The sequence below is a fragment of the Colletotrichum karsti genome (assembly GCF_011947395.1).
Source record: "Colletotrichum karsti strain CkLH20 chromosome Unknown Scaffold4, whole genome shotgun sequence".
Lineage (NCBI taxonomy): Eukaryota > Fungi > Ascomycota > Sordariomycetes > Glomerellales > Glomerellaceae > Colletotrichum > Colletotrichum karsti.
In genome coordinates this window covers 680,428-698,387 of record NW_024065904.1, presented here as the reverse complement: position 1 = coordinate 698,387, position 17,960 = coordinate 680,428, and the positions used below count along the sequence as shown (strand labels likewise).

Here is a 17,960-nt window from a genome sequence, read left to right as displayed (position 1 = left end):
CGTCGTCGCGACATACCTCATCATTTCTGCTTTTCGTCAGCTGAACCGATACGAGCAAATGCTTCGCAACGACCGATTTATACCTGCACTGCGACACTCAGCACAGAATGCTGTCGATCCCTACGGCAAGAGCCTAGGCATCATTGGCATGGGTTCGATCGGGCAAACGGTTGCGCGCCAGGCCGCGGCCTTGGGGATGGAGATCCACTGCATTGACCGACCAAGCCTGAGGAGACTTCTTCATGCCATGGAACATGAGGATGGCTATCTGAAAGGTCTTTTGCCGCAGATAGTTCTTCATAAAGATCTGCAGACGCTGGTTGCGAAGGTTGACTGCTTAATCTTGACTTGTTCGTACTCTCCAGCGACACATCACTTGCTATCACGGGATATCTTTTCGAAGATGAAGAGAGGACTTAGAGTCGTCAACGTTGCAAGAGGGAAGTGCATAGATGAGGAGGCGCTTTGTGATGCAATAGAAAGTGGCATCGTCTCAGGTGTCGGCATGGATGTTCATTACAACGAGTAAGTACTCGTATTTCTTGATCGGCCAAGTTGGCGAAACTGACGATTATCAGGCCGAAGGTGAACCAACGACTGCTTAAGTATGATTGCGTCACGATGTTACCCCATCTCGGAGGACTAACACACGATTCTATGAAGGTAAGACACGGTTCAATCAACAAATAACTCTGAGCAGATGCTAGGCTGACGAATTTGGATTCACAGAATCATGCCCTCATGGCAATGAAGAGAGTTGATGATTTCTTTACTGCGGCGGCTACATCATGAAGAGTTTAAGTGCAAGACAAAATGACAGACATCATGATTAAAGTCACGGGTGTTGGCAAATCTTGAGATATGCGTCCTAGAAACAAAAGAGATAATCTCACGTCGCTAAGAATTGGTGTTTGACGTATCGCGAAATCATCAACGACGAACGAGTCTTCACTCTGATAATTTAGCTCTATTATCCATCCCGTTTCTCGGCTGATATGAACAATGAGATTGAAACTACAATGAGTAGTACTCGAAATTTGCGGTCTGATGGTATGAAAGGCTTCGATCAAAGAAAAATACTCATCATATCCCTTTCACATGTCATATCTCTGACAACTGTAGTTTGAAACTTATGAACCAGCTACTCTGCCGCAAACATGAAAACAGCGAGAAATTTTGACGTTAAAATTGGAAAAACAAAACATGTTGTTTAAGATGGTTCTTGCTTATCATGCATTTTGATCTGCACACTGGTATTCAAATGGTTTACTCCTCGTCGATCACATATCCCCAATCGTGCTCTGTCCGCCCATAAATGATGTCTTCAAGCCAAGTCTTGATGGCAGATGAGTATTTTGAGTGAGCAACCTTTTCGCCGTCCTCCGTCACCGTCATAGGGAAGTTGATGTTCGAGTCACCATACCGAATCATCGAAACCGGGGTGACGAACATCTAAGACAATAGTTAGCAAGTCCCAACAACTTAGACTTCCAACTAGAGAAGGAGCTTACCGCGGTTCCAGTCACAAAAGACTCGACCAGTCTCCCTTCAGCATGCGCCTCCACGATTTCTCTCATAGAGAACGGGCGTTCGACGACATCCAAAGGAGCCAACTTTGTAAACTCGGCAGAGTTTTCCTTCGTCAAACGCTCCCTTGCGATTTCCAACACGCTCCGTCTCGTGATGCCATCCAGAATGACTTCGGTGTCAAGCGAACTGGTCACCAGCTCAATTCCCTCGCCGTCTTTCTTCTTCCAAACAACGAAGAAGTTGCTAGCGCCGGCCTCCGTCACAAGTCTCTCCTCTCCAAAAAGCCACAAAGTCTGGGTGCACCCCTGGGCCTTGGCAGCCGCGTGGGATACCATTGCCGGCCCGTAACTGGCGCCCACCTTGGCAGACCCGAAACCGCCAGGCCAGGCGCGGATGTGCTCCGGACTGCTGGCGAGCAACTTGATACCGGGGTGAGGCAGGCCGGAAGACTGAGGGAAGAGCGCCGCGAAGAGGAAGAAGAGGGCTTCTGGGGGCTGGTTGATGCCGAGGGCGGAGCCGCTGCCGATCATGGCCGGCCTGATGTAGATATTCGAGCCTTGGTGAGGCAGCCAGCGGGGGCATTCGGTGGAGAGGAAGGCGGATATGACTTCGAGTAGATGCTCTGGGTCGAACGAAGGGAGGCCGACTCGGGAGTTGGACTTGAGCATGCGGGCACAGTTGAGTCGAGGACGGAAGAGGCGGAGTTTGTTGTCGTATCCGCGGTAGGCTTTCATCCCTTCCTGAGAATTAGACGTTAGTACTACTCGTATTGGAAGCTTGATGCGCAAACATGTATCGAAATGGACTTACGAAAGACTCAGTAGCGTAGTGCAATACACTTGCTGTTGGCTCCAGAGCAATCTTGCCATACGGACTCATTACTGGCGTCCCCCAACCCGTCTCGATCGACCAAGGTACTTGGACCATGTGAGCTGTGGTGCAGTTCTGACCTCGACGGACGGGATCGTCGACTGCCGGTACTGAGTCTTGCTCATCTTCCGGAACGAGGTTCTTGATCATTCTCGAGGCATCGAGTTCGGCATACTGTTGTTTGTGATCGAGCTCACCAGGGTTCGGCGTCGCCGTACCAGGAGTTGTTGTAGTGGCACTTGGACTCATAATGACGATTGATTTGAAATCGAGACAGGAGATAACAAGAAGCTCGAGAGATGGGGGAAGCTGCGGAGGGAAACTCAGAAGTCAACGTCCTTCCTAAAGTCGTTGTCGATCAAGAAGACTATGGCGATTATTTGTCTACTCAAGTTTACAAGTTGACAACGTCCAAAATCACATCAAAGACTACGAATGGCGTGATTGGAAATGCACACGCTCTCAGAAAGCTAGCAGACTAAGCGTAGGTGATCCACGAGAAAATCATCGCGAGCTGCAGGACCAGGATTCAGATTACCCAAAACGGCAAAAAGGAACGACAAGAACCAGACCGCTCCACCGCGGACCGTGACCGGACACCAGCGTAGCGCGGCAAGTGGGAGAAGCGGGGCCAGAATCGGCCGGCGCCGGGTCCTCGGCGCTGAAATTCAAGGAAAAGTCGGATATCGAGATCCATACCGAGTCGCTTGAGTCATCGCTTCCGTGCCTTACGCTATCGTAAGCTATCAGCAGCCCACAATGCGAAGGGAGCATCAGAATTTCCTATTATGGTATTTCTACAAAGTCGATGCTCCACCCCCGCTTGCACCTCGAATACACCTCCACCGAGAACCGATCGGGATCCCTCTCATCGGCGCCATCGTCATCCTGTGGCGTGGCGTCATCTTCGAGGTCGACCAGGCGGACTTTGATGATCTCCCAGTTGTGTCGTGAACCGCGACGGGTATACTCCTGGTCCACGTAGTTCAACACCCGATGCGCGTGGCGGACGTGCCAAATACCCTCCCTGTCTCTCGGGAACCCGGCGATCCAGTTCTTGACCCAGTCTTTCACGTCTTGGTCTTCCGCCATGTAATACGCATTCATCATTGCCGGCAGCATGCCATGGCCATAGGCGTTGACAGCGGCGCATGAGGTGTAGGGCACGCCCGCTGCTAACCTGCACACGAGGAGGATTATCTTCTCGGCGTTCGGAGGTAGTTCTCTGCCTGCTCCAGGAAGGTACCGGGTTTCCAACCGTAGCAGAGATATCAAGTAGTGCATGAACGTCGTGGCTGCTTTGACGGGCTGTCTTGCTCGAGGGATACTGAGTGGACGGATCGCGAGTCCCGGGCCTGTGGCGTTTTCATCATAAGGGTTTGCGGTATGCTCATACAGGAGGGGGACATCGCAATCATCCAAGGTATTTCTCCAAGCCTTCAACTCTTGTATGAGATCTTCGGCTTGCCCTCGCCAGTGTAGGTCATGTTGGGGATTGCTACGCCATTCTTCTTCGAGTTTAATGACTCGAGGCAGGATGTATAGCAGCCGGTCGGCGGATTGAGGAGAGTTGACTAGCGACGTGGTCAACGAATCCGATACTTCTGGTGATACTATGCTATATCGGACGGAGTAGGCTCGGTCAAAGATGTCCAAGAGGGCTGCGATGCGGGAAAAGGTTCGGATGAGTGACTCTCCAACAGGAGATTCTCGCACCCGGTTGAGGTGCTGGGAGAGAAAGGTGACTGCCGCGCGGCTATGGATATACCACAGCTTCATTTGCCCTCGCTGAAGCTCGAAGTTGGCCAAAAGGAGGACTGTTGCTAGCCATGAGATCGCATTGTCTTGATTCGATGGGCAGCCCGTGGCGACACCGTCATCGTTCAATTGAGCCATGCGGACGGTGCCGAGGGCGGTGACGAAATGGTCAAGCGCTTGAAGTGCCGCTTTGTTAGCAAAAGTGCTTGATGAGCTTGACTGTGACATGTCGAGGGCCGATAAAGCCAGAGCAGCGTGGAAAAAGGCCTTGTCTAGCTGCTGTTCGTCCAGAATATCGTCAAGCGAGAGTATCGATAGGATGCCGTAGGGTGAGTTATCCCTCAGGTGATAGAAGTAGATCATGTCCTCGGCGAATTTGGCGCTTTCGAGCAACCCAGCGGGTGTAACTGGTACCGAAGTCAACTGCTTGTTTGCGTCCTCTGAATCACGATCCCAGACGCGGGGCGAATGCTGTGGCTGGTATATCGGCGTGCAGCTGGAGAGTTGCGACTCGTGACGGACGCCACCGGACTCATTGTTGCCGTTACTGTGGCCTTCTGATCCGTCATTGATAGTCGTGATTGGGGTTGAGTCGAAGGCATCGGGTAAGATTGACGAACTATCGCCAACCTCTTCATCTTGAAAGGCCAGAGTATCGCGCGGAATCCCTTCTGAAATTAGAGCCAATGATGCCGCCGCCTCGTAGAGAGATTGCTCTTGTGAGCCCGTCGGATAATCATGGGTATTGTCTGCTGAAAAGAACGTGTCATCATGAGCGACTTCCTCGGTATTCAGCACCTGCCCGGCGGGTTGGAATGATTGTGATGTCGGCTCCCCACGCCTGGGAGGAATAGGCGACGACGGTTCCCCATTGTCCACTGTCGCGGCTTCTGTTGCGGCGCCCTTCGCTGCCCGCTTCTTGCTCTGCTTTCTCTTCCACAGCTCTGTCTGGTCCTTGAACTTGATCGGTGTCACATATCCACCGCACTCAAGATTCAATCGGATACACTATCAAGACATTAGTCTCATCAGAAACTAGATTCAGGTGGGGGTAATACGTTGTTGCAACTGGGTTTCTTCTCATCGCACTTGAGCCTCCGGGCGCGACAGGTCACGCAGCCGGTGCGGTCTCGGGAAGTAACATTGCGTCTGCGTACGACGCGATCAGGCATGGCCGACCATGGAAGATTCGAATGAGTTTGCGGGTATTTTCGCTCCTCGGATCTCCGCGTTTGAATGATGGAGAGATTGCGCTGGGCGCGATGAGGTCGACTCGTTGGAAATGTATGAAAAAGGAGAAATTAAACGAGAGAATGGGCCAGGACACTTGCATCTTAGCATGTCCCCCCAGTACAGTGGGGTTGAAGCAGGTCAATCCCCGCTAACCGTCAGCCAGATAGTGTAGCGTCCACGGATTCTGCAGTGTTGGCCAACATCGAACAACGGACTTATGGCTAGGTACTCACGACGATTGAACACGAGTGAAATAATTCAGGACAAATTCACGAGGCTCAGTGTCCATGAATCCAAAGCATATCAAACAAGACAAGCTAGGACGTCATCGCCAGATGTTTAAAGGTCAGATTGCTATGGCCTTGAGGCGCTGCGCCCTATCCCCTAAATTGCTCAAGCTTCATCCTCCCGGTCAAAAGCCTCCAAACCCAGAGACCATCGAACAAGAAAATGTCAACAAAACTGAAGACAAGACTTCCCCCGAAAACAAGCCTATGATATGTCCAGGCGTTTTCGGCTGAAAGGTTGGCAGTCTGACAGACGATCGCCCATGGCAAGACATACAGCAAGTTGCTCGCCAGACTCTGCCAGAGGTACCACCGCGGCCGCGTAGCGAGCAAAACAGTCGCCAACATCGTCGACATGGCATAGAAGATGTAACACCAGTCAATGGTCCGCCACATCATTTCCGTGACATCGGCAACTTCGTCCGAGCCGCTGAGATACCGCGCAAAGGGACGGGCTCCGAAGTACGTGAGGAACAAACACATGGGTACCTCGATGATGACCGCGATGACGAGAGATTGTAGGGCCGGTCGTGTCATATTCAGAAGATCCGACTTGTTCGCAGTTGGATTCTTGGTCCGTATGCCAACTTTCCGTCTCCAAGCTCCCCATCGGTGACCGACAAAGGCGAGGGAAGTCTGCTCAAGGGCTTGTACTGGGACCATGATGAGGCCCCATCGGATGGTATTGAATACGCCCCATGCAGTCGCGTATGTCGAGCCCATGGAGACGATGTTGCTTACGAGCCAGAGATAAAAGGCGTTGCGGACGGCAGATTCGATGAAAGTGAGGATTCCAGGGCGCAGTAGAATAAAGAAGGACTTCGCGCTTGGCCGCGTCGACTCCCCTGCATCGTCCGCATCGTAGACCCTCTCTTTCTCAAACCTGAGCGTGTTTCTACAAATGAAGTAAGCCAGTCCAACCAGCGCTGATGCAAGGTTGCAAGCAAGCTGGATTCCGGCTTGCATGTTGACGGTCGGCTGGTGTGACCCGACATGGACCTTAGAAATGATCAACAAATCCAGGACGATGTTCACGGCGAACTTGACTGAGCTGATGATGAGTGGTACATCGGGGCGATCAAGGGCCCTCGTGGCGGAGGATACAGCTGTCTCGATCGCGCTGCTAAACGCACTGAAAGCGCCTATGCGGACGTAGTTGATGCTCACGTCACGGACGTCTTCAGGCACGAAGCCTTTGGCGAAAGTCGCTGCTCCAGCCACGAAGGCAATACTCATGATAAGTCCCAAGATCGATTGGAATAAGATGAGTGTGTGAGTAAGCTGTAGACGCTCGGCCAAGGAGCGCGAGGCCTTGTCCCCGATAATGACCCAAGCGGCGCGAGGGAGGCCTTCATTGATGACCTCGGCCACAACGCCGATGTAAGTATACGCATCTGTGGTGACGACCAGGCTGGAGTCGATGTTCGCGACCCAGAGCTTGGAGAGGGTGCCGTAAAGGGCTGGGAGGATGAAGGCGGCGAGGTTGAAGATGAGCGCGCCGGAATAAGTTTCGCGATGAAGCTTGTCCTTATGAGACTGGTCGGCGGTGATTTGCAAGTCGTCGTGGTCCGCCGGAACGGGGGACACTGGGCGTGCGGCCTCTTCAATATCGTTCTTGGGGATCATGGTGTATCCTTCTCGAAGCCTTGCGACGATGGAAGATGATAAGACCGCGTTGGCTGCGCGATTGAGTGCCGGAAATCTCATCGCATCATCTTTCTGTCATGTCCTTTTTGTAGTTTATCGTGGTGAAGTTTGTTGGGAGACGTCGGATATCAGGTCATGGGGGCATTTCAGCCGCCGTATGAGACTACTGCAGGAGGCCAACGACACTTGTCCAGCCTAATCACCAATAGACCACTGGCTGGATCAGTTGATCTGCACCGCTGTACAAGTGAAGAATGGCCGTTGAAAATTTGTGAGTCCGCTGCCGTAGAACCTTCAGCAGTATGTGAGGGGTTTGGCGCTATGAAGCGCATAAGCGGCTGAATTTGCACCACACACACAATGCCAAGCTTAATCGCGGAAAGTAACAAAGTTTTGGTATCATGTGAACTACAGGGGACGGTTGAAGGATGGATTCAACCTGAAGAATTTGTCGCCTTCTATTTGCCATCATGGGAACGTCTCATATGCATCCCAAAACATGTCAGCAGCGCCATCTTCTTCCGATGCTCTTTTCTCGCAAAGACCTAGTTCCTCGAGGATACCTGCATACAGTTCCAGGTGCTGCGGGCTCTCGGCTGCGGCAGCCTCCGCCGGTGTGCATCGTTGGCCATAGATCGTAGGTGGAATGTAGCTGAAAAATGGGCTCGAAAGAGCCCATAGATCCGAGCCAAGACTGAAAAGATGCCGAATGATGTCTTCGTGACCCTCTGAAGCAGCCATGTGAAGCAAAGTCCAACCTCGTTCATCCGTCTCCCGGATAATGGAGCTGGGATAATGATCTAGCAGTTCCAGAAACGTCGAGAAGTTGCCATGATAGGCTGCACGCCATATGGGGAGCCAAGCAAGAGGTCCTTGCCGAACTGTTACATCGGCTCCAAGAATAACCACTTTTCTGACTTCCTCCCCGGTCCCGAAAGCCGCAAGACGTTGAAGTATTGTCCAGCCGCCCTTGTCCAATAGATCAAAATCAAGGTCGCCACTGGCTGAGAGAAGTTCTATCTCTCGCAGTCTAATGTCTTGGTTGCTCTGTGGCCGGGGCCAACAGTAGAACAGAGGTGTCCATCCTAGTAGGCTGACATGGTTGACTTCTGCTCCGTTAGCAATCAGCAGCTCTGCAACGTCATACTTCTTCTCCTGCAAAGCCCACTGAAGTGCACTTCTGTAAAGTGATATTAGTGAACGAGATCGGCTTTAAAAGACTGGAAGTGGCTCACGTCTGAGACATCCCAAACGTCAAATTAGCGTGAAGGCCGTTGTCGAGTAAGAACTGGATCAGCTCCAACTCTCCGCTTTCGATTGAAAGCTAAGTAAGGACAAGTCAGCGGCATTCTATATTTATGAAACGTGAAATTTACCTTCATGAAATTCCAGTTCTTCCTAGTTATATCGTATAGCGTAGCTTGTCCAAGAACAAGCTGCTCCTGCAAGGTAGGGAGATCGCCTCGTGAACAAGCTGCCATGGCAACTGAATCTTCGGCCACGATTCGGCCCAGCGAAAAATTCGAAGGTGCTAAAATCGATAAGGAGGATGAATACTGGCATGTTAGAAACCTCAACCGGCCAGCCAGAGCCCATCGTCCCAGAAAGATGGGGAGCTGGAAGGTCAATGAGTACTCAGCGACACGGCTCGTTACGCTGTCTACCTCGATGCCTAGAAGAGAAAACTGGAATAGAGACCACCAGAGCCAATTTTGGTCGACGGTCATTCTGATCAGAACTTTTCGAGACTTGCGGTGACTTTGCGCATTCGCAGTAAGCTTGTTATGGTGATGGTGGGCGATTGATCGTGGCGCCGTGTGGGAAAGACCAACTTTCTCGGAGATGCTTTCAAGCACCTCATTCATGGATGTAACTTTGCTGAGAATTGTGCCTAGTCTTTGGCTGTGTCATATTGAGCATAATTCTCTCCCACAACATTTATCGTCATTGTTGTTCCCTTACCAGCTTAGAATCTGAGACAGCCGTCTCAATTTGGTTTGTAAAGTTTTGAGCTCTTCCAATTGCTTCTGCATATTGGACTGCTCTAAGACAGCCCAACGAATTCGAGCCCGTCGGCTGTTTCGGGTTTTGAATTGACTGCAGGCCGCTTCGATCTTGGTGAATGTCTTTTGCGCCGACTCGAGGGTTGTGTACACAATGTTGTGGGTGTCCGCATCAATCAGGGGGTGAGCGTCTTCTGTGTGCTGCTGCCGAATGGAATTTAAGCCTGCCTGTATCATACAGAGGTCTTGTTCCATCATAGCCAGCTCTTCCGGCGCATCTTGGAAGCTCGAGCATACTTTTCGAGCAGATTTGGTCGCGAATCCGGCCACTTCGATCAATGTCACAAGTGACGCAACAAAGCTAACAGGCTCCATTGCATTGCTTGATTTTCCAACTCGTGCAGAGCAAAGTATCTAAAAAGGAAAGAGTGAAGAAGTGTTCCAGGTTCACGCAGACACGACCTTGCTATAAATTAAACCGTGTGCAGCAGCCTGGCAGGTTGCCACCACCATCTTACGCTCTGCATGCCACGTTGGACTTGCCTGCATGTGGTGATGAGCTGCCGCGTTAGGCCCATCCCGCTGGGCCTCCTGTAGGCTGAGCTGTCAGGCAGACCGCGGGGCTCATTTTTTCACCTTGTCCAGCGTTTCGATTGGACCAGACGTGACGGATGGTTTGGAAACGAGGGCGGTCGATCATCATCAGCTTGCAGACAACCCATGTCAACCCAACGAGACGCATTTCAGGGCTGACTGACCGAACTTTACATGCAATGACCCGAAAGCTTTTCCAGCTTTCTAACAACTCTCAAACTAATGGGCGTCAGGCCTCGTTCCGCTTCACCTTAAAAGACGGACATTCGCACCAGTGTTCAACGTTTCGCTATCCGTCATTTCCCACGACCCATAACCTACTGAGTATTCCTTAGATCCATCATTTCCGTTGAAGCAGAAGATTCTGTGACAGACAACCATCGCATTTTGCGGTTCCTCGAGCCTTGCTGGCGGTAGGACATCATGGCATCCCAGGTTAGCCTCATCTTGTTGGTATTCGTTTATCATATAACGTGCTTGATAATTGTTGACAGCTAGGAAGGCAACGCCCACTTTGTTTTACCATGGTAGCACGACTGTGATTGAAGTAGCATGTTACCGTGGAGAGGATCCGTAGGTTGCCAGTTGAGGACTTGAGGTTTTGCCTCACCCAGATTGTGTATGCATGTATCTGACAAACGTAGTTGCGGAGCGGTGGACTATCCGACTGAACCTACTTACGGAGGGTAGATCAAAATGTACTTGGCAGCTCCGACTGGTGGCACGACGTCTCAATAGGAAATACAGTTTTCGTTTGGCTCCTCAGCGGCTTACATGTAATGATCCGCGTTACACTCTCGCAAAAACTCCGGTGACAGTCTTGCCACAAGCGCTTACAAGCACTGAGAGTACCAGTCATTCGTCTTGGTGCACGTGAACGGCGACACACACTGCGTCGGACCCGTCCACCCCTGCCCACCGCACTGCTCATACTGCTTCGCCAAGCCCGTCGCCGTCGACGCAGGCGCGGAGCTAGTCCGGGTGGAAGTCACCAGAGAAGTCGTCGTCGTCACCCTCACGGAGGAAGTCGAAGAGGTCACGCGGACCGTCGAGCTGCTGCTTGACGCCCTGTTAGTCGAAGTCGGAGCAGCAGAGGTCGACCCACCACTTCCACCACCACCACCAGCGATCGCGCCAGAGGCGTAGAGCACGCCGCGGCCGTTGGTGCCGACGTAGACCAGGTTCGCCTCGTTCGCGGAGCCGGCGAGCTTCGCGCCGTCGACGGCCCCGAAGCTCTGCGAGCCCTGGAGGTCCACCCACGACGCGCCGAGGTCCGAGCTGCCGTAGAGGCGTCGGCCCGCGGATCCGGTGCCGAAGGCGTAGACGTTCCAGCTCGTCCCGGAGCCCTTGCCGAGGGCGATCTTGTTGGTGTTCGTCAGGGCGGTGGACACGAGGGTGAAGGTCGAGCCGTAGTCGGTGCTGTGGAAGATGCCGGCGTTGGTGGAGACCCAGACGTCGCCGGCGACGGCCGGGTGGGCCTCGACGTGGCGAATCTCGGTGGCGCCGGAGAGGGAGCCGGCGCCGGAGAAGGCGGCGCCGGCGTTGGTGGAGCGGTAGAAGGTGGAGCCGGAGGCGCCGTAGAAGACGGTGTTGTTGCGCTTGTCGCTGGCGACGATGGCGCCGGCGGGGATGCTCGAGACGACGGCGAGTGAGGCCTGGTTCTGCGAGCGCTGGACGCCGAGGGTGGCGGTGGACCAGAGGATGGTGTCGGCGTCGGCCGAGTAGGCGACGTGGCCGCCGTACTGGGTCGTGCCGGCGGCGGAGTTGACATTCCAGGTGGCGCCGCCGTCGTAGCTGACCGCGAGCTGCTGGGTGCCCTCGACGTTGCCGACGCGGACGACGTTGGAGACCTTGTTGCCGGCGTAGTCGACGCCCACGCTGGAGGCCCACATCGGGGTGGTCCACGTCGTCTGCGGGGAGGTGTCGAGGGCGCTCTTGGTCTTGAAGGTGAAGCCGTTGTTGTCGAATGCGGCGACGAGGAGCTCGGAGCCGCTGGGGGCGCTGGCGAGTTCTTGGATGGCCATTTCTTCGATGCCGTCTGCGAGGGCCTGGATCGTGACCTTGGCGCCGGTGTCCCAGTTGGTGAGGTCGTGACCTCCGAAGATCGTCAGGCCGGTTCCGTATAGCCAGTGGTTAGAGTCGGTGGGGTCGATCTCGAGGGATTCGATCATCCAGCCAAGGTCCTTGGTATCGGTATCCAGAAAGTTGGTCTTGATCCAAGGGGCCTATGGCATGTCAGTGACAGTTCTCAGCATTTGGTAGGAAGTTTTGGCAGATCAAGCCTAATCAGGAAGAGATGGTTACCTTCGGAGTGCTCTGGGTGTATCCCAACACCATTTCGGGATAGTTACCCCATGTCCAGATCTTCTTCCAGGTGGTGCCGGAATCGGTGGACCTGAAGAGCTGGGCATCCGGCCACCAACTGTTGAGGGTAGCAACAATCAACGTGCCGGGCTTCTGCCTATCCACACTGAGGCCACCTTGAATATGATGAGCACACAGTGTCCAGTTAAATAGAGACCGGCAAACTCACCAAAACCAAAGTACAGGTCAGAACCAACGGGGACGGGGGTGATGTCTTTCCAGGTGCCAGCGGCGATGTCGTAGCGCCAGACGGATCCGGAAGTACCATCATAAGGACCAGTGCCGTCGGAGTAGCTGATGTACAGAGCCTAGAATGCATCGTCATCAGTTCGGGAAGAGACGGAGAACATCCGAGACCTCGACGAACCTTCTCAGTGGGTTGAATCCTGCCCTTGTGGGGGAAGTATCGACCAGGCTGTCCAGTGACGGCGCTCCAGGTGGCACCGGCGTCGTTGGAGACATAGACAGAGGCAGTGGTGTTGTCGGCAGTTCCGACGAAGATGCGTGATGTAGCGCCGTTCAGGGTGGACGACGTCTCATCGAATGTGACGAAGGTAAGTCCCTGTTGTCCTGAGTTAGCAGCTCTTCGATCTCGTATCGTACGGAACGACGTGCCTGAATGTCGCCGTTGTACTCGTCCGAGGCAGGACCCGGGCGGTAGGTGCCAACGGCGGTGAATGAAGAGACCTTGGAGAAGCTCGCGCCTGGACTCTTGTCAGTTCAGGTCCTGTATCGTTGTGTAAGCTAGCTCACTCACCTCCGTTGGTACTCTTCCAGAGACCGTTGCCGCTGCGGGCGCCGAAGTAGAGAATGTTCGAGTTTTTGGGGTCAACGGCAAGACGCTCTCCAGTACCTCTCGTGGGCATGTTACCCCCGACCTGGATGATCGTTAGCATCATGGCAATTATGCGTGCTATCTCCATCTCACCTTGAACGGCAAGTCAGTAAAAGTCCACGTCGCACCCTTATCAGAGCTGCGTGCAATCTGTCCATTATTCGGGTCCCTACATAGCAACACGTAAGTTCCCCAAACTTCACAAACTTCTCACGAGGAACCCAAACTCACCAGCTGTTGGTGTACATGCCAACGGCGATGAACACCTTGTTCGGATCCTGGGGATCCAACGCGAGGGCATCGACACCCCAGCGGTTCCAATGCGCGTCGTCCGCGAAATTGTTCGCGTCCGTGACCGGCGTCCACGAGTCGTCCGCTTTGAGACGGTACAGGCCGCCGATGTCGGTCCGCGCGTACGCCACGCCCTTGGTCGTGGGGTGGAACACGATGGACGGGACGAAGCCGCCGCCGCCGCCGATGCGGACGTTCTTCCACGTGAGGGCGGCCTGGATCGGTGCCGCGAGAGCGGCAAGGAGGAAGTTGACGTACTTCATCTTTGCGGGACCGGGCTGCTGCTCGTGTGAGGAGAGCTCTGTGCTGGGAGAGGGAGGACAGCTTCTGGGTCTATATCTGGAGTTGATATAGAACCATGAGGGGTGGGAAAGGGAAGAGACGGGATCGACGGGGTGTTGGTTCGAATGGTAGCAATATAAATGCCCGCCTTGAGCCCTCCCTTCGCTTTTCGACCATTGCTTTCAAATGCTCTAGGATGCTCGGATTACATGGTGTGGAGAGAGCTCACCATGGTTCGGTAACGCCGTCCCTGAGAAAGATGCCCGCAAAGGCCCACCACTCTCGAATTTCCATCAATCAATTACAAGGTGAACCGTCGAGTCGGATGAGTTCGCGGTGCGAGGGCATCCCTCCCGCCGGCACGGACGCAGTTCTCCCGCCTTCTCGTGGTGGAAGGAAAGCTTCCGCTTGGAGGCTTGGAGAGGGGCGACTTATTAGAGCACGCAGGTCCCGGAGCTGAAGTGACCCCCCTTCATCCACCTCTTCCAAGATCGTGATTGCCGGATTAGGAAATCGAGTTATTGCATCCGTTGTCATCATATGACCATTACCACCATCCCTAAGAAGGCCAAGGAGCTTGTGGGATTGCAAGGGTGGCGTGATGCAAGGGGCATGTTCGGTTCAAGGCGGGCCATCCGCTTCTCTGCCGTGACGGGGAAACCCTGAGACCTCTCCCGCGTTGCCGTGAAGATGGCTTCTTCTGCTCATGTATATCGGTTTCGGTGTCAGTTCAAGAAGCGAAGCCTGTCACTGGTGCAGGCGCCGAACCAAAAGGTCGGATTCTGGGGGATCTACTTCCCCATGGGCAATCGGCATACGAGGGCAAAAGAAACGAAACGGGGACGCGGCAAATGGCTGAATGGAGAAACATATGAAGTCGGACAGATCGGGACAGGTGTGGAGGGCATCCGAATGCCCAGAGAGGCGGGAATATGATGCTTCGATTGGCGGACCTGGTCGGGATTGCGCGGGGGTGGGGGTGCGCCGAATCGTGCAATGCGACATCAGGACCACTGTCATCCGCGTGGCTTCTGCCGTGACAGACGTCCAAATTTGCTGGCATATGACATGACGTGACAGGGGGGTATGGTTCATTTATTAATCATATATGTAAGGTTCTGATCACTGCATGGCGAGTATGTAAGCGAGGCTATATCAACTTGGCAACATGCTTCTCAGTCTTTTTGAGCCGCTTAGATGCCCGACGTGGTCTCGCCGACGTTGATCACGTTTCCGGCCTCGTCGACGGCAACCTTTGTCCTCTTGGTGGACTCTTTCCTGGGGTTGGGGGCCTCGAAGATGGACTTGAGCTCCTCAAGAGTCTTGCCGGCAGTCTCGACGAAGAAGAAGTAGATGACGGCAAGTTCGATGCACTGTTAAGCACGTTAGTCATCTCATCGAAATTCAAAACGGGTTGCGCGAGCGCTTACGATCCAGCCAATGTAGACGAGGTACAGCTTCCAGCCGATCTTCTCCATGGCGACGGAGATGCCGTAGGTGTTGATCATGATGGCGACGTTGAGGAACATGAAGGAGGCGGCGGAGCCCTTGGCGCGGGTGCGGTTCTCGAGGCACTCGACCGAGTACAGGGTCTGCAGGGGGGTGAAACCCCAGGCGAAGCAGATGCCGAAGACGTAGATGGAGACGATGACGCCGTAGGAGAGGTTCTTGTTGGTCTCGGAGCCGGCGGTGAAGCCGGTGAGCATGACGTAGGCGGCCAGGGAGCCGAGGAGACCGGCGATCATCATGAAGCGGCGACCGAGCTTGTCGAGGAGCGAGGCGCCGTAGATGGCGCCCAGCATGGAGAAGATGGGGTTGATGGCGTTGAGGAGGAGCTGGGTCTTGTCGTCCTTGATTCCGGCCTGCTTGAACATCTCGGGCTGATGCCGTGTCAGCTGTCGTCCGGGTTCACGCTGTTAGTGATTGGAACTTACCATGAAGTAGCTGACGACGTTGTTGCCGCTCCACTGGCCGATGAAGGCCATGGCGACGACCATGAAGAGACGGTAGCGGGCGGCGCGGGTGTTTCCGAGCTCGCGCATGTCCCACCAGGGGTTCTCGTCCTTGGTGGCGGCGTTGTCTTCCATGATCTCGTGGTACTGAAGTTGGACGATGGGCGAGTTGACGTCGCCGTCGCCGTGGTACTTTGCTAGGATGGCGAGGGCCTCTTCGGCGCGGTCATGGGAGATAAGCCAACGTGGAGACTCGGGGAAGAACATGATGAAGACCATTGCGACGCCGGGCAGACCGGCCTGGATGACGGTGGGAATGCGCCAGGCCCAAGAGTTCTGGACGTGCAGGTTCGATCCGTCTGTTTTGATGGTCAGTTTGACAGTGTGCTGTGGCAGGGCGAATCCTTACAAGTTGCCCATCCGGCCAAGATGTTGCCCAACCACCAGAAGTTGTCTATTGACAATTGTCAGCGTTTGCTCGGAAGTGAAACGTATGATGTGAACTGCAGAATGATATTCGCAGCCACCCTAGGTTTACTCACTGTACATTCCGGCCATGAAGCCTCGGTACGCGGGGTGTGCGAGTTCGACGGTGTAAGCAGGGCCAGCAGCGGAGGCGACTGCGGTTCCATACGTTAGCATAACTGGAAGGGCGTCATGAAAGCGATGTATGAGAAACTCACGAGAAGCGCCGAAACCGAGGATGAAGCGTCCCGCGATGAACTGTCCCATGGTCTTCGCAGGCGTCTGGATGGCAGTACCGATGAGGACGATGAAGCAGCCGACAAAGATGGCAACGCGACGGCCGTAGCCGTCAGCGAGCCAACCGCAAAAGGGGAAACTGCAGATTTGGCCGACGTTGTAGATCATGAAGACGATGCCGGTGGTGGATCCGACGCCGGAGAGGCCAAAGGTCTGCTGGTACTGCGGCATGGCGTTGATGGCACCCATCAAGGAGCTGTCTGGTCAGGTGTTAGCCCCTGTTTGTTCTCACTACACCACTCAAGATCTCAATTGACTTACCGAAACCGTTCATGGTACTGACGAGGTATCCGATTGCCATGATGAAGTAGAGCCTCAGCATGTTTGGCGACCAGATGTTGGGCTTCTGCTCAGCCAGGGCGGCCGCCAAAGCGACCGAGGCGGCATTGACCTCCTTCACGTTTCCAACCGCATGGCCGGCCTTTTCGTCCATCGGCGTGTTGTCGTGCTCGACCTCGGTGCGAGACTTGGATTCTTCGAGAGGCGCCATGGTGACTGAGATAGGGACGCAAAACTTGAGCTGGCGATGGGGTCAACAGCAACAAGAGGAAACCCAAGCGCGTCGCAAACGCGAGTGGCAGATAGCCTCTTTAAGGACGAACACGGAGCAGCGAGAGAACCCCGATCAAATGACAGGCAGGCCCGCCCGGCGAACGACGGTCCAACCACCGGGTCGGGACTCTGCGACTACGGTTACATGACATCTCCATCTTTCTCGCACCACATCCTGGGGACCAGGGTGTGGTACGGGGATTTCGTTGACATCCCCACACGTTTTTCGGAGGATTCAGGCAGTGGGCTGGTTGTCACGGGGGAGACGGAGCCGCAACGGCAGCACGTGGTTTTCGTGTAAAGACTAGTATGATTAGCATAAACAACACTTGGAAGATATAACGACTCTCGGGTTTCCACCCCGAGTTCTCGACAAGTGGTCTGAAGTCGCAAAAGGCCATCCAAACCCAATGGTAGACTCGCGACGAACCTGACTGATCTCCGCATGCCTTCTTTGCCTCGCCAATGTTTACCCCAAAATACGGGGTCCCATACCGGTATGTGACCCCAGCACCAACATGCCGAGGTTTCATTCGCGGTGACTAGCGGACTTTCAGATCAGATGCACAAAAGGGCCCGGCATGGGTTCCTGATGAGGGGAATCAGGCGAAGGCGAGAGCAGGTTGGTTGCCAGTGGCATGTTGGAATGGCTGGTTGGGGCCGCGCCGGTTGCCGGTTTGGACGACCGAGTGGCATCAGCCAAGCATCGGGTCGTTGGACGGTTGGCGTTGGCGCGCCGATCGAGTGTCCGGGACGATGCGGCGTTGACACAACCTTTTCTGTCCGTCCACTAGGGTCATCGAATCGTTGCGTTCAATTTCGAGTTGTATTGCCAATGCGGCGCAGCAACATCGTCAATCGGGAGCCGCCGAGAAGAGATCGTGGGAGGAAATTGGCCAAGACGGTCAGACAGTAGTTGCAGCATGATGTCGGGAAAAGATGCCGAGGCGATTCAGAGCCACCCTTGTAAAAAATCACGATGCAAAATTGACGAGAAAAT

The 17,960-nt window shown here is 54.2% G+C and overlaps 4 protein-coding genes across 4 annotated transcripts; all 4 read right to left on the bottom strand.

Moving 5' to 3' along the window:
- Positions 1 to 1,266: 1,266 nt before the first annotated feature.
- CkaCkLH20_01738 (branched-chain amino acid cytosolic) lies at positions 1,267 to 2,649 on the bottom strand (the record flags this gene model as incomplete). Its single annotated transcript, XM_038884457.1, has 3 exons — positions 1,267 to 1,452; positions 1,512 to 2,270; positions 2,341 to 2,649. 3 exons carry the CDS (start codon positions 2,647 to 2,649, stop codon positions 1,267 to 1,269), a joined length of 1,254 nt encoding a protein of 417 aa, XP_038750157.1.
- Positions 2,650 to 3,186: 537 nt separating this feature from the next.
- CkaCkLH20_01737 (C6 zinc finger domain protein) lies at positions 3,187 to 7,304 on the bottom strand (the record flags this gene model as incomplete). Its single annotated transcript, XM_038884456.1, has 3 exons — positions 3,187 to 5,166; positions 5,217 to 5,307; positions 5,956 to 7,304. The coding sequence occupies 3 exons, from the start codon at positions 7,302 to 7,304 to the stop codon at positions 3,187 to 3,189; spliced, it is 3,420 nt and encodes a 1,139-aa protein (XP_038750156.1).
- A 3,451-nt stretch (positions 7,305 to 10,755) lies between these two features.
- Positions 10,756 to 13,675, bottom strand: CkaCkLH20_01736 (fungal cellulose binding domain-containing protein; the record flags this gene model as incomplete). The annotated part of the gene is made up of 8 exons (XM_038884455.1): positions 10,756 to 12,147; positions 12,227 to 12,402; positions 12,456 to 12,594; positions 12,654 to 12,848; positions 12,890 to 12,990; positions 13,044 to 13,164; positions 13,215 to 13,290; positions 13,353 to 13,675. The coding sequence occupies 8 exons, from the start codon at positions 13,673 to 13,675 to the stop codon at positions 10,756 to 10,758; spliced, it is 2,523 nt and encodes an 840-aa protein (XP_038750155.1).
- A 1,212-nt stretch (positions 13,676 to 14,887) lies between these two features.
- CkaCkLH20_01735 (uncharacterized protein) lies at positions 14,888 to 16,898 on the bottom strand (the record flags this gene model as incomplete). Its single annotated transcript, XM_038884454.1, has 7 exons — positions 14,888 to 15,067; positions 15,125 to 15,574; positions 15,629 to 16,005; positions 16,056 to 16,100; positions 16,189 to 16,266; positions 16,330 to 16,608; positions 16,670 to 16,898. The coding sequence occupies 7 exons, from the start codon at positions 16,896 to 16,898 to the stop codon at positions 14,888 to 14,890; spliced, it is 1,638 nt and encodes a 545-aa protein (XP_038750154.1).
- Between the last annotated feature and the right edge of the window lie 1,062 nt (positions 16,899 to 17,960).